The 15757-nt window shown below is 35.4% G+C and overlaps 2 protein-coding genes across 3 annotated transcripts in view; one reads left to right on the forward strand and one right to left on the reverse strand.

Annotated features, from left to right (window-relative positions):
• Positions 1-17: 17 nt before the first annotated feature.
• IFT74 (intraflagellar transport 74) overlaps positions 18-15757 on the forward strand; it is a 37579-nt gene continuing 21839 nt past the window's right edge. The window contains exons 1-9 of one of the 2 annotated variants that reach the window (XM_077171094.1): positions 18-173; positions 664-810; positions 1268-1403; positions 2304-2352; positions 3144-3242; positions 3412-3472; positions 3890-3949; positions 4851-4912; positions 15556-15694. In XM_077171094.1, coding sequence (XP_077027209.1) covers positions 688-810; positions 1268-1403; positions 2304-2352; positions 3144-3242; positions 3412-3472; positions 3890-3949; positions 4851-4912; positions 15556-15694 — 729 coding nt within the window. In that variant the 5' untranslated portion in view covers positions 18-173; positions 664-687. Of the gene's footprint in view, positions 174-663; positions 811-1267; positions 1404-2303; positions 2353-3143; positions 3243-3411; positions 3473-3889; positions 3950-4850; positions 4913-15555; positions 15695-15757 lie in introns of those variants that run through there. The other variant, XM_077171095.1, reaches the window with a different exon arrangement.
• On the reverse strand, positions 4592-10185 carry LRRC19 (leucine rich repeat containing 19). Its single transcript, XM_077171096.1, has 4 exons — positions 9630-10185; positions 8145-8655; positions 7746-7949; positions 4592-6547 (listed from the first exon to the last, which is right to left on the reverse strand). The coding sequence occupies exons 1-4, from the start codon at positions 9711-9713 to the stop codon at positions 6222-6224; spliced, it is 1125 nt and encodes a 374-aa protein (XP_077027211.1). The 5' UTR covers positions 9714-10185; the 3' UTR covers positions 4592-6221.

Below are 15757 nucleotides of genomic sequence, written 5' to 3' on the forward strand. Positions count from 1 at the left end.
GCTTTACGCAGGCGGTTGTGCCCCCGCTCTTCCCTCACCGGGCCCTCTGGGAGTCGTAGTCTTCGGGAGCCAGGGCAGGCTGGAGCGAGATTTGCGGCCATCGCGATATCCGCGCGAGCGGTTGCTGCGATACGGCGGCGCTGCCCGCGGGCTGATGGCGGCTGAGGGGCGCGGTGAGGGGACGCGGCCCTCCCGGGCGGTCGCGGCGCTGGCTCTGCGCTGCTGTGCGGCTGGGATGGGCTCCTTGACGGGCTCCTTTGGGGGCGGCGAAAGTTGCCGTTTGGGATTGCTGTAGTGATGAGTGATGGTTTATGGACACCCTCTGTAGATAACCAGAATGAGTATTTGCACCAGTTGCTTGCTTCCTGTTTGTTTCATTAAAGATTTGCATTCAGATACTGAAAAAATAAATGCTACAAGAATAAGCTGAGAGCTCACTAAACACTGAAAAGAGAGTGCTGCCTCAGCTTACGTTAAGTGGTCTTTCCCGAGCCCTGCCGCTCATGGTCTCGTACCATCCAGTAAGGAAGTATTTTGCAGATTGCTAAAAAAAACAAACCATCCCCCCCATAGCATTCTAGTAAGAGTTATGCTTTAAAGAGTCGGTTTCTTATAGTTTTAAGGACCTTGTGCAAATCAAAGGATGATTTCTTTTCTTACCAGAGAGAAGTTAAAGAGGAAACGAGTATGGCCAGCGGTAACAGACCTCCCACGGCTCGTTCTGCCTCAAGATCGGGAATAGGACTGACCTCTTCATCAAGGCCTGCCTCTTCATCAAGGACTCCGTCAGCAGGCAGAGTAGGAACAGCGGTATGTTAGAAAATATTAAAAATATATCATTAATTTTTATGTATTTAGATTGTTTGTTTGTTTGTTTTTGCTAATCTTATTTTTTAGTGCCAAGAGCAGAGTGAGGAGAAGTCCTTTTTTGAGAAGAATTTAAGATTTCAGTTTTGTATAAAGTTTTGCGATCCTTGCCTGGAGGAGATCAGGGACCTCCAGCATCCAGAGTTCACCTGGGAGACCAGCATAGCATTAATGTTGCAGATAGATGGGACAATGAACAGCTGCTCAAAAGTAATCCCTTACCTTCTACAGCAGATATTCATCTGAAGCTTTGCTTCCCTGAAGAGATGTAAATGCTAAAAGATTTCTACAGAAAGAGTGTAGAGACTAACTGAAGTTTTTAACTGCTTTGGCAATTACTTAAGGATAATAAAGTAATATTTCAGACTTGGTAGATTTTTCATTTGTTTTTTTTTTATAGATGCCTCCTAGTACAGCAAGACCTGGTTCTCGTGGTGGTTCTTTGACTCCTGGAGGAGTCTTATCATCTCAGATTAAAGTTGCAGACCGTCCAGTGACTCAACAGGGATTAAGTGGAATAAAAACTGCAGTGAAAGGTATTTTATACTGAAAATAACCCTCAAGATGTCTGCAAACATTTTGAAAGAATATTTAGGTTTTTAAAGGAAAGCTTTTCATCATTGTGTAAATTGCAGAGTGAAGAGCTGTGATTAAAAAGAGGTGCAAAAAGAAAGAGAAAATTAAAGCATCCCTCTTTCTGTCATTAATCTTGGTAGCCAAAGATAAGCATTTTTCTATAACTGAGCTGTCTTTAAAAATAATTCAAAAGAATAAAAAAAGGTTATTGTGTCTTCTTCCATCACTACAGAATACTTAAAATACTCTGTTACGTAGTAACTATTTGTATATTTGTATTAGTAATGTTTATCTTCACAGCAGTCTGTGAAGGGTTTAAGGGATTAAGTGGAATAAAAACTGCAGTGAAAGGTATTTTATACTGAAAATAACCCTCAAGATGTCTGCAAACATTTTGAAAGAATATTTAGGTTTTTAAAGGAAAGCTTTTCATCATTGTGTAAATTGCAGAGTGAAGAGCTGTGATTAAAAAGAGGTGCAAAAAGAAAGAGAAAATTAAAGCATCCCTCTTTCTGTCATTAATCTTGGTAGCCAAAGATAAGCATTTTTCTATAACTGAGCTGTCTTTAAAAATAATTCAAAAGAATAAAAAAAGGTTATTGTGTCTTCTTCCATCACTACAGAATACTTAAAATACTCTGTTACGTAGTAACTATTTGTATATTTGTATTAGTAATGTTTATCTTCACAGCAGTCCAAAAATGTCTTCTTTTTAAAAATTACATAATAACTGTATAGGGACACCAAAAGATATCAGTTATACATTTTTTAATGTAAATTTTGCAAATTGTCTTCCTAATTTACAGTTCATCTAAATTAGGGATTTTAAAACAAAATATCATATTGCTTTCTTTTATCAGGTCCTCAGAGACAGATAATGGATAAAACGTACTATCTTGGCGTGCTGAGGTATGTCTTAACAGCACACATTTAATGGTCTGTTCCCTTTCAGACACAGACTTAAAGCTTGAAAATAGCATGAAATAAGTGGTGTTCATGTATAATGAACTTTTATAGGAGTGCTGCTGTAAAAGTGAAGGTTATTTGCGTGTAGATATTCTGTAGGAGGAAAGGAAGTAGATTCCCTTGAGCTTTTCTTGTTAGGCTTGCTAAGTTAAATGCTCTCTCACAGTGTTGGTAAGGGGAGGGTCAGTGTTTCTGAGCTTCCAGCTCCAATGTTTATTAGGTCTGATAGCTCCATTTGTAACAAGTAGCATTGCAAAACAAAAATTTTTTATTGTACATTTTAGATTATTTGCTTGGATTATACATTCAGCTAGCAATGGCAAAGGCAAGACCTTGTGCAAACTATTGCATGCAGGATTTATCAGTTGCTCATATTAGACTTTTGAATAATTAGTCCTAAAATATGTCATTTTAAATATGGATGGTACCCACATTCTGTGAAATTAGACTGTGATTTTTTTATTTCCACATCTGTTTTACCAGCAGAGACAAAAAGCTAATTAAAACATTTTATTTCATACCAAGGTTTTCCAGCAGCTACTTAGGACTTTAATTGATACAACCATTTTGCTTTTTTCTACACTTACCTCTTCTTAGAAATGCTGTGTTGAAACAAAGCGCAGTGTGAGAGATACTAATTGCAAACCTCCTATCGTAAAATATGTTTACTGTTTTAGCTGTGCTTTAGTTGGATAGCCAAATGGTGATGATTCTTTTTCCTTTATTTTTTTCAGAAGTAAAATAAATGAACTTACAACAGAAATTAACAAGCTGCAGGAAGAAGTAGAAATGTACAAGCAAGAGAAATCGGTCTATTTGTCCTATGAAAAACGGTGAGATAAATTGCAGCTAATGCAGTGCTAACTTTCTAAGTCACAAGACTGTTTTCAAGTATTGAGCAGGCTTCAAGGAATCAGTGAATAGTTTTATTTTTTTCATTATTTTATTTTTACATGTGCAAATCTTACCACCTGAAGTTTGATTTTTTTGTTTCATATTTAGGGCAGAGGCTTTAGCTGGTGAAATCAAAGATTTTCAAGGTCAACTAGCAGACTACAACATGGTATGCTGCTGTCAAATTTTGATACTGAATGCTCCTATTTATTCTCTTGCTACTTTTGCTTTATTCTGAATCATTTTTTGACATTTCTATGTGAAAATTTACTAGTTAATACTGCTTTTATTCATTTATTGGCAAGGAAAGAGATGGAAACAGGAAAACAAAAAGTGTACTATACATTAGGAGAAGCATCTGCATATGGAGTTAAGAAACTGGTGCTGTGTAATATTTCAGTGCTTATAAGAGCAACATGTAATGATGATTATTTCTAAAAATGACATGTGATCTATTCAGATTGCCAAATCATGTTTTTTCCAATTGCAATAGCCAAAACTTGCTGTTTTCATGAACCTTTTGTCTGACTTTTTTTTTTTTAAGAAAAGGAGAGCAGTAACAGGTTGGAATTCTTTCTTGTTTCAGGTTGTGGATATACTTAACACCAGTACAGATATGGCAGAAGTGATCCGTGATTACAATATGGTAAGAATTAGGATATTTGCTATGCTTTAACAGTGAAAGGATGTGTTACTTTCTTGGTGCTTTGAATGTGTGACATATATAAAAAAGCATAGCACTGACTTAAAACTTAGCCATTTTTTTCCAATTAAGTTATTCATAATGTTGGCAACATGTTAGCAGTAAGAAAATTGCCTGAAGTCTTGTGTTAACTGTCCCATGATAGTTTTTTGTGATTTACATTTGAGAAGGGTGTTGTCACCCCAGATTATGAGTGTTAAATTATCTTTTTTATCTTTTGGGAGCACAAAACACTAGTCTTAGAAAGGCAAATTTAAGCAGACTGCACTGCCTTGTAAATCTGCCTGGTCTTCTGCGCATTAAGTTCTCTTTTGTCTTCAGCCTTCTAAATGTCTCCAGTGTAAAAAATATTAAATAGGTCTCTGACATAGCCACCACAGTATCAAAGAGTTTTGTTCTTCCTGTGCTTTCCTTGTTTATTTCTAATACAGCCTTTTAAGTGTTAAGGCATGAATGGCACTATGCAGATTTTATTTCTTATGATCAACTTGTCCATAAACAAAAGAAACCAGTTTCAGTAAAGGTTGTTTTGGTAACTTGAAAGATGACCTGAATATTTCTTGGTCTTTTTTTGCTTGCATTTGGTTGAATAATAAAGGTACAATGTCTGTGTCATATATATTAGGAAGTGTTTCAGGAATAGATCCCACAGAAATAGGAGGTGAATCAATTTCTCTGGAAGTATTTAAAAGATGTGTACATGTTGTTGTGGTTTATTGGTGGACTTGTCAGTGCTGAGTTAAGGGTTAGACTTAATGATCTTAAGAGGTGTTTTCCAACATATATGATTCCATGATTTATTACAAACTTGATTGTATTTACATTTTTTTTTTTTTTTTTTAAGTTAAAGGTTCAGAATGACCGAGACACTCAGAATATAGATAAAATTTTCACAGAAAGACAAGCGTAAGTACATTTATGTGTATGATTTTCATTTTTGAATAACTCAACTTCTCATAACTCAGCTTGGGAAAATTGAGATGTTACATGCTACCATACCAGTGCAATGCATATGAACAATTTCAAGATGATACAATAGTGCCAGGTTGTAGTTGGAGTTCCTAGCATTAAACTTTAGTAACTCTTCTGAAGATATTTACCCTGCCATCCAGGAAGAGGTAGATGGCAGTAGAGACTCCTGTCTTTTTGCAGTCTGCTGTCAAGTTTTGGGAGTTTTGTTGTGGAGTAGCAGAGTGAAGAAAGCAAGCAGGAGTGGGAACTAGACCTTTGCTTGGCTAGTAACGTAGGTTTGTGCAGAGGGACAGATGAGGATGGTCAGATGCTTGAAATAAGAATTTGTAAGCCATGAAAATGGCTTGTGTGATAGGCTCACTCTCAGCCTATCTCAGTGATAGGCTGAGAGTGAGTTTTTGGGGTAGTTAATTTAGGCGCAAGATAGGTGCAGGAGAAGATACGATTCTGCTTGTTGCCAGTGAAAGCAATCTCAGCAATGAGATTTTATGTATCAATAATCACTCTAAAGCAACAAATTTACCAGTTAATAATATTTACAGCATTGTATTAATACTGTAGATTTCAACAGCTCACAAGTTTGTCTGTTCCACCCTGTATGAATTAATTTTTAAGTGTTAAGAAAATATGAAGAGAAAATACTTGATTCAGTACCAATGCAGTAAGGGTAATTTTTCATTGAACTGTACATACACATTTTTGGGAATACAACAGTTGGTCTTTCTTGCTCTGCTAATTTGGGTCAAAAAATACCCAAATGCTCCATCCTCTGATTGTGTTAGTTTTGCCTAATAGACTTCAGAGCTGTTACAGCTCTGATTGATTTGGAGCCAGCCCCCAGTCTGGCTGTGGTCTGCTTCAGCATTTTAGAGAAATTATTTTTCTCTTCTAGACCTCTTCACAATGACAGCATTAATAATTATGCCAATTTCACCTGCTACTTTGTTCATGTTAAAGAATATATAGTAAGCCCCCCAATACAGGTAGCCAAATACGTTTTTATAAAAAGTGGATTATGAGTATTTTTGCAAGTTTTAAAGTATTTGTTGTGCCAATAATGCATGCATATGACCCCATTTTTTAACTTCCTGATTGATGCAGCAAAATCTTGTTAAGAATTTGGCAAGATGAAAGGAGATAGGCTGCATAATTTCATTCTGTATTGTATGTAATAAAGCATAAAATTGAAGTACAGGTGTACTACATTTTTGAAATGTCAGTTCAACATCCATTGTTTAAGACATTAACACTCCTCATTTACATAAATATCTATGTATTTATCCTCAATAAATCCATCTTCTTCATCTCTACATTCATGAACTTTCTCAAATATTACAATGGGTTCTTCACTGCTTGTGCCCGATATTGAAGGAGAAGGACTCATGTCAGCTGAGAACTCCTGTTCAAACATCTCTGAGTCATTTTCTTTCAGACGACGGTGACGGTAGCTGATCAAGTAGTGATACCATGCCGGGCATTTTACAGCAGTGAAAATCAGGAGTGTAGTGCCTAGGACAAACCCTAGGACGCCTGCTAGGAAGGTCCAGCTTTTGCCAACAAGCGGTAACTCTTTAAAAAAACAGGAAAAAAAGAAGAGTAATCTTCATGAGGAATACTAGTAAGAGTTCAAGTATGATTTTTTTCATAGTTAAATTGAAAATTCGCCAAGTAAACATTGATAGGGGAATGACTGTCTCCAGAGCTTTGTTGTTGCTGTGTTGTTAGGAAGTCAGTAACAGAGACTAATAATGTATGTGCATAGCATGTTTCACAGCAATATAAAACTACCTTGCATATTTATAAAAAAGAATTGTTTCAAAGTCCATTTCAAAGACGAAGCTCTAGGGGCATATAAAAGATAATAAATGCATATAAATATTTCTTTTTACAAAAGTTAAGTTCCAAGATTAACCTTTGGAAAAAAATAATCAGTAATTGGCTTCAAATTCTATTTCCCAGGCTTTACTTTTTATATGAAAATCTCATGTCTGAACCCTAAAATATCATGCCTTTTGTTTGGCATATCCTTTCAGCTGTGCTTCTTTAATAAAAAAAATTTCAGTAAACTGTAGTTGCAAGTGGTTTTTTATCTAGAAGCTGCTTTTGTGTGCTGGCCACTACCCTATAAATAAATTATAAGGTGGTACAGCTAAAGAAATGTGTCACAGTGGTAAGCTTATAATTTGTGTATATATCTGTAGATAATTTTCTTGCTTTAGCCAGAAGAAAGAAGCAAAGCATTTCAGGATGGAAGGGTTAACTGACATGTCAGATTAACGTTGAAAGGTGAGGAGACTATCACTGAAATTTCCAGAGAATGTGTGGCAGGCACATTCACATCCTTTATACTGAGCACAGTTAGGATGGGAGTAAAATCTGTAAGTTCATGCTATCATGTTTAAGGAAGACAACTGCATCTAGAAAGCAGGTATTTTGGAAAAAGCAAATTTTTTTGAAAGTTGCTTTCCTAGTTCTGTTGGGCAGAGATCTAGACAATTATCTGAATTTTAGGGCTTTGAAATTTCAGCATCTTTTTGTAGTATAATTTGAGAGTTGTGGGGTTTATCTGTTTTGAACACTTACTCAATAGACCTTAATATTCACTGCAATGTCTGTGACTGTTTACCAGGACATAGAAATATGCCTGCTCTGTAGCCCTGGCTTTTATGGAAGAGTCAGAGTGTACTAGGGATGCAAAACCCTATAAAGTCATTGAACAGCAAATCAAACAGCTCATAAGCAGTAAAGTGAAATATCTGTGTATTACCTGCACGCGTTCCATTGTTTCCAGTGATGTTGTTTGGAGTCAGAGCTGTTAAGGCACTACTTCTAAGATTAACAGCAGGAGTGGAAGTTACAGTGTTTTTTAAAGGAGTATTTTCAATTATGCAGTCAGCTGGTTGGATAGCTGCCATCTTGATGGAGATTTTTTCCGTGTTTGGGAATGTACATGTGGTGTTGCGTTCATTTTCTGTGAATGTGAGCAGTGGAAACGCTATGAGATGCTGGTAATTTTTTGGCACTTGAAAAAAATCTCACGGATAGCTATTGTATTACTGCATAATATGGGTAAATTGATGATTGATTTTATCCACATCAGAAAAAAATGCACAGTAAAGTTATTTGATGTAAAAAAATATTAAATGCTGCTCTTACCAAAACTTACCCAATGTCACATTGGAGGCGGTTAGCCATATCTGTAAGTCAAGGAGGTCACAGGAGCAGTTCCATGGGTTTCCAGCTAAAGCAATTGTAGTCAGTTTAAAGGATGATTTTATATGAAAATATTTCAGAAAATTATACTGTAGATTTAAAACTCTCAGACTTTCTAGTGAAGTAAATGTATCAGAATCCAGTTGAGCAATCATGTTATAGGATAGATTCAACACTGAGAGTTGATTTAATCCTGCAAATGCTGCTTTATGAACTGTGCTAATACAGTTGTTGCTAATATCCAGAGTTATGAGATTTTTCAGATTGTAGAAGCTGTTATTGTTCAGTACAGTAATGTTGTTTTCATTCAGATAAAGTTCAGTGAGGTTAATAAAACGCCCAAGAATCTCTTTGTCATGATCTTCCAAAGTGATTTTGTTGTTTTTGAGGCTTAATTTAGTAACATTTTGAAAAAGGTTGAGGGAGATATTAAAGAGGTTCTTTGCTGACTCCTCACAAGCAACCTGTTGAAAAAAGAGAATGACAATTAAATACCATAGAAAAAAGAAATACCATAGAAAAAAGAGAATGACAATTAAATACCATAGAAAAGTCTGCTAAAGATGGTGTCTCAGTGAGGACTCTTAAAGGCAAGAGAAAATAATCTATTTTTTAATGCTGTCACTTTAAAAGAAAAGTTATATTGCTCTTCATTAAGTTTTATTTACATCTTTCTTAATTAACTCATGGTCTGGTGAGAGAGTGGAATGAATCCTCCTAGTGGAATGAATCCTAGTGTCTAGAGACCTGATGTTCCAGAGGACTTAGTGCTTAGATACATGGGTCTTTATGTGATGATCATCCAAAATGTAACCAGTTTGTCATACCATTTTGGAATTAATATTTGGAATGTATTATTTGTTGGGTATAAAAAGAATTCCTTTCCTACATAATCTGGAAAGAAGGTGTCATAGAGGAGATTTATTCAAGACTGTAAATGAATTAAAATATAGTTTCTAAAATGTATTTTTTAAAAAAATTCTACATTTACTCTTAATTTAAAATAACATCTTTAGATCAGACCTTCAACTAAACTTTTGTTATATATATGTATTCTATGGCACTTAACTTCATTTTGGTTTTCTGTGTTAAAGGTTAGCATAGCTAGAGTCTTTTCTGATTTGAGTCTTTGCTCTCAATACCTTGAAATATTTTTGTTTTCTGAAAAGAGTATATTTATTTAAATACGTTAAGAGGCATTCCTGTTGCTTGGAAAAATTTGAGATACAAAATAATCTCAAATATGCTTCAGTGTTATTTACCCACTTACAATGACTACCATCAGCTAATTGTCCATTACACAGAAAACCACTTCTTACTTGCATTTTTGTATTTCTTTCTTCAGGACTTTTATGTTTATGAAACAGTTTTTAAAATGCCTTCTACTTCAAGTGTATCTTCCAAAAGTAAGGGTAGTTCAGATCAATGTAAAACTTACAGTTTGGGATGTAATGTTGCAGTCAGCAGTGACTGGATTCAAAAACAATGTTCCAGCCCAGATCACAAGCCAATAGAGTTTCATGTTTGGAGCCTAGTAAAAAACAACACTTTCGCATATCAAGACCAGAATTATACCAGTGTCTTCTGTAGTGGTTGTTTAACAAATTAATAGATACAGTTATTTCAATGATAGTTTAATAAATTTTGTTCTACATAAATACTTTGTAATGTAAAATTAATTGAAAAAACAGGGGTTATCAGAATTAATGAATTCAGCTTTCACTTAATTGAGCCAAACCTAAAATCCAGTGTCCAGACTGTATCAGCAACTAGAAAAGGGATTGATTAGACAAGTTAATAGAGAAAAGTATCATAAATGTATAAAACAAATTGGCAGGGCTGTACTCATTATTATCCCTGTTAAAGCAGTTATGGGTACTGGAAGACTATGATTGGAGTAAACTGCAGAAAGTATTGAAGCTTGCATGTTCTCCCCATACAATTTCTTTTGTTGCTCTGACAGAGGCAGAGTGCTCTACTAGAGAACTGTTGGTTTCTCCAGTCAGATTTCTTTTACATTCTTATGTAAGTTACTAAGCATTTTTGTCAATATTTACTTAGAAGATTAATCTTTTAATCTCTTTCTTGTGCATAATATAACCTATAACATCACATAAACTGGCACTTTTTTGTCATGAAGGTATAGTTGTTGCTCTGATCTTTGGAACTAAGTAAAAATGATTCAATCTCTATTGATGGAATTTTTGTACAGATTCAAGCCTTATTTTTTGAAAGTTAGGAAAGGTCCTACAAATGGTATTTACTGTGACATTAACATCTCTCAAAGAAAGGGTCTCTCAGTCATTGCCTTTGAATCAGACACTATTTGTAGTCTCTATTAATTTTGAGCAGAAATGTTACACCATATCTGTGAGATGTTAAGTTAGTCCCTGTTTATGCCATTCATTATACTTGAATGAAAATATTATGTAAAAGGAAATTAACCTTTAATTTTTCCAGTTTTTCTTAAACATCTGAAAAGATAGGGTGTCAAGTTAATATTAGTATCTCCTTGCCAGATTTCTATCTTGCAAAGTAATAGAAACCCAAAAGGTAAAGTGTAAGATACTTGTTTAAAGTAAGCTGTACAGAGCATTCACTGAATTTAATAGAAAAGAATGGGAGAAATTACATGAGGAAGTTTAATTACGAACAGTGCTAAATATAGGCAGCCTGTCAGATTTACAAAACCTCCACCAGTCCTTAAAATGAGTGCTGGAAGGCCTTTGCTGATCATAATGAAATAAATGAGGTCATAGAACAAACTGATTAAGTCTTTTTGATAACTTCTATATATTTGCATGCCAGAGGATTGACCTCATTCACCTAAATTGAATCAGCCTGGAAATTTCGTAACTTCTTGGAAAGAAGAGGAAGATAAATGCCACTTAAAATGATCTGATCCATTGTGTATTTCTACTTCTGTCAGAAACTTATACTGAATACAGAGGGAGTTCATAAACCTTCCGCCATTTAGCCATTATCCCTGGCAGGGACAAGGGGTGCTAGCAACAGCAGCCCCTGTGGAATTATGTTCTGTATTAAGTTTTGCACTTGTCAGTGGTGGTACTGGTGGCCTGCAAGTTTTTTTAGTCAGTTTGTGTATTGTTAATGGAAGACATGATGCACTTTGAGAACTCCCAAAATGGCCATTTTAACATCTGGATCTTGCAGCGTATTTGTACTTTAAAGATACTGCTTCCTATAAGTTCAGAAACAGAGCAGATCTTAACCTGGCAATTTATAAATACAGATTAATAGTATTATTGTAGTTTTCAGATTAGAAGACAAGAGCTGTCTTAAATAGAATGGGAAAATATATTAAGTATTGTTTTTTGGGTTAATCTGTGTGTTAATAATGACCAAGTTGAAAAATCTAAGTTGTACGTATGTCTAAGTCCAAAACATAACTCCTAGCTCTTACTTAAGTTTCTACTGAAAAGGTAGGAATTTCTTACAAATAAGACTGTCTGCATTTTTTGTGTGTGAACCTGTATAATCAGTAAAAGAACAGGAAAGAATCTGTAATTTTAGTTGCAGTTTAGCATTTTACTGGAACCAGTTTTTATGAGCTGCTGCTTAAACTAACTGCTTTGAAAAGAGACTTAGCCTGGCAAAACACTGGCAATACATTGGTAGCACTTTGATATTTCCTTGTAATTAGAAGAGCCTTCTTAAAAATTTCCTTCTGAGAACTTTGAAAACTGTATGATTTTAAAATAATGTAATTAATTTTCTGGGAAGGTGATTGTGTTTATAGAATTGGTCTGGTTTTCAGAGTCTGTTTCCCAGCTTTTTAATGGAGTAGAATTTACTTAACAACTCAGCATGTCCAAGGTTCATACTAATTCCTGAAATTTTAATGTACCTTGAGATGTGTTGGCTTCCTGTCTAGCAACAAAGTTATAGTAATAAATCTTTGCCTGCATTTTGAATTAGACTTGCCAAGTATCTTACCTTTTGGTTGCTTCTGAGAGGTATCGTATGTACACATGTGTAGATTTTTCAGTGTGGTGACAAGAAATAATATGGTGAAACAGCACTTTGTTTTTCTTCAACCTTTGTACCTGATGAATAACCAGGCAGTGTAAAAAAATAATAAACCTAGAAAATCCTTAGCAAAAGATTGACTAAGTTGAGCAACTTCTTATAATCATCTTGGATTTAATTGGATCAGCAGCCAATAGGAAAGTCTAACTGTAGTATGCTGAAGTGTCAAGTTCCAGATTGTAGAGGAAGCAGTGAGTTTAAATGCCACAGGTGATTTACAAGCAAGTTGAGTTATAATCAACTAAAGAAATGATGGAGACAGAAAAAGACTTGCATTTTTAATTTGATCATTCATCAAATGAAGAAAATGTCAGGATATGTGCATACCAAAGTAAAGCTTCCTAGTAGCTAGTTAACTCCATTTTAATGCCTGTGTTTTGGAAATATCATTGTCAGAGGAGCTGCAGGGTCACAGATAAGGTTGTTATTTACAGAGAATTACATGCCCTGTAAGGATGTCTGTAATTAGGGCTGTATTTCAGGAAGTTATAAAAACAAATCATACTTTCTCTGGAGTGAATTTCTATGTACAGGCTGAAAAAAGGGGATTATATTGATATACAAGCGCTGTGTCCTATGCATTTTTACTTGCATTAGTGCTCATTCTGTCCAATACATATCACCAAACTACAGAGCAGTTAATCTCCTTTCTATCTCCATTCCCCTCCAATATGTGACTTTATAAATTGTTTTACTTCACTATGCCTTTGTTATTGGTGCTTTTGTTTTGCAGAATATCTCAAAACATTCTACAAATTTTCCAAGCCTCATCCCTGATTCAACTTCATGCATAGTGTTCAAATTACTTCTGGTAATGAATTGTGTTTCTGTGACAGCCATTGCTGATTTTTTTTTATTACCTCTTGAAAAATCACTAAGTTGCAGCCTCCCCTCACAAGGTTTCTGCCAGAGAGGATGCATGACTGTAAGTCAGACATTTCTAGTCTCAAGGACACGCTGGATCATCTTGAAGCATTTAATCAGGAGTATTTATCATGTAAGAAAAGGAGAATTGCCTCATGTAAAGAGGCTACGCTGTAATGTGTCCACACACTTTAAATAGAGGGGGCTGGAACAGCAAGTTTCTTTCCTTGTCCTGTCTTGCACACTTTAAATCTCTGGCAAAGATGAGAGAAATCCTATAGAGCTTGGAGACCTCACTGCCCTCAAGAGTGGTATTGCTATACATGTAGGAAACTGTATTCTCACTCTTTTGAAGGTTCCAGTGATCGCCAGGAAAGGCACTGTGTTTGTATTCAAATACAAGCTCCCTCTAAGCCATATTACAATGTCTCCAGGAGAATTACATCTAGAGTAGAGATTTCTTCTGAAAATCAAAACCCTTAGCATTTTGTTGAATTTTTTACTGCACTTTCTCAATTTTCTTTCTTCCATGTCCACAGTTGGGCTTGATTTGAGAGAAACTATCACTGCTAAGACCTTGCAACAGCTTTCCTAGGTCCACACTGAGGCATGAGGCGCACTCAATAAACAAGAAACATGAAAGCTCCCTGGCATCTCCTAGCTCCATGCCTTCCAAAAGGTCTTGGATCAAACTACTCATGTAGCTTAAAAAAATCTCTTTTCCATTAACACATGTAACATAATTAACCATTTATAAACTGTTGTTCTTGCAGTGAGGGACTCATATTTGGACTGGGTCTGTATAAATTAGTTTTAGTCTCAAGAGGGTATTAAATTTAATGGCCATGCTAACATTACTGTTAGCATGACCTGCTAACCTGACAGAATTACATAATATCCTCAGTTTCTTGGAGATTATGGATCTTTCTTGGAAGCTGGTTGGAAGTGGTTACATTTTTGAAACTCTTTTGAGAATTCCTTGTAGGTGATGAATACTGTGGGATAAGGCTGAGAGAACTGGCATTGTTTAATCTCCAGAAGAAAAGGCTTAGTGGATATTTTGTTGAAGTAAATACCTGATGAGCAGGGGTTGAGAAGATGGAGCTGATTCTCCTAAGGGCAGGAGAATGACTGAAAATGAAGAACAGCAAAGTCCCTTTAAAAATCAGGAAAAACTCTTCTGTTTGTAAGAGTGAACAAACATCAAAGCATTGCCCAAACACGTTGTGGTATATCCACCCTTCAAGATACTGAAAACCTAAAAAAAGACACTGACACCCTGCTCTAGGTGACAGTGCTTCGAGTAGTGCACAGGTTGGACCAGACAACCTTCAGAAGTCCATTCCAATGTCAGCTCTACCCTGCTTCTACAATATTTTTATTATTTCCTTACCCTGGAATTATCATTGTGCAGTTCCACTATTTTGCTTCATCTCTTAAACTTGAGGTCATTTTTGTCTGCAGTCTTTGATCCAATAGTGTCATTTACACAATTTACAACTTGTCATCTTGCAACTCAGGAAAAGTTAATGAAAAACAGATGAAAAAAAGTCCTGCAGGAAGGTATTTGTGTGATTTTGTAATTTTTAACAGGAGAAATCACTCTGGAAACAAGCAAACCATTTTAGCAATCTTTCATGAACAATGAAGAGAATTAAGGTAGACCCTTCAGGGTCTCAGTTTTAATTTTCTTTAAGTATGTTCTCAAGTTGACTCTCTAGCTTTCAGGAATTGCATAGAAATTACTAGACTTATCATAAAACAGTGAGAACAGTTCTTTATGTGTTTTTAAATCTGCTAAGACAGTTGCTTGTTGCTCACTATAGCTGGAATGGTAAAGTTTTTGTATTTGCAAACTATCAATTTTCTAACAAGAATAAAGTCCTGATTCAAGAATGTAAAAAATACCTAATTTCCTAATTATTGCATAGTTAAAAACTACAATTCTCAGACCTCTGAAACCACTCTCCATTCTAAAGTAATTAACAATTCTTTGCAAAGAGTAATCTGTTCGTCATCATCATCATCTGATGCTGTCAAATCCTGATATCTGTATTATATTTTCTTTATGTGCATTCACAAATTGCATATCTACTTCCTTACTTCAAACTGCTTGCTGTTACTCCAGAAATTCACTGATTGAGAGGTAGTACCATACTTTTGTGAATGTTGAGACCAGTGCAGATAGAGAGTGTGTGAGTGTTGGAAAATACCATGTCAGTATTATAAAGGCAGAGAATTCTTCATCTTCTCTACATTTTGTGAATGTTTGTATTGCTAATTCAGTTCCAAGAAGATTGGATATGAGTTGGTAACACCCTTTTATAGCATCTAGGCTTTTTCTGTTACACTGAGCTCTTCAGTGAAGCTGAAGGAATACTGGAGTTTGAAATGAGTATTTGCAATATGTATTTACCGGTAAAAGTTACAAAAACATTATATTTTTACAGCACAGAAAAGTTAATTCAAGCTGTAGAAGAAGATATCGAGCGTGAAAAGGTTGTGGCAGATGACATAATGAAAGACATGTCACAGGAAAATCAGGCTAAATATCTGGAGATAAAAGCTGCTAATGAGAAACTCTCACAGGTTGGCTTGTTCCATTATGCTTAACTAAAATATTTCTTAAACTGGCTTTTTGGGGTTTAGATA

Source organism: Agelaius phoeniceus, chromosome Z, assembly GCF_051311805.1.
Source record: "Agelaius phoeniceus isolate bAgePho1 chromosome Z, bAgePho1.hap1, whole genome shotgun sequence".
Taxonomy (NCBI): Eukaryota; Metazoa; Chordata; class Aves; order Passeriformes; family Icteridae; genus Agelaius; species Agelaius phoeniceus.

What these genes read in the sequence shown, in the direction of transcription:
- LRRC19 (XM_077171096.1), bottom strand. Translation starts at nt 9,713, where the DNA reads ATGAAACTCTATTGGCTTGTGATCTGGGCTGGAACATTGTTTTTGAAT. An exon ending in GCAACATTACATCCCAAACT is followed by an intron (nt 8,656 to 9,629) that starts GTAAGTTTTACA and finishes TTTTTTCAACAG; the next exon opens with GTTGCTTGTGAGGAGTCAGC. An exon ending in AAACAATGGAACGCGTGCAG is followed by an intron (nt 6,548 to 7,745) that starts GTAATACACAGA and finishes GTTTTTTTAAAG; the next exon opens with AGTTACCGCTTGTTGGCAAA.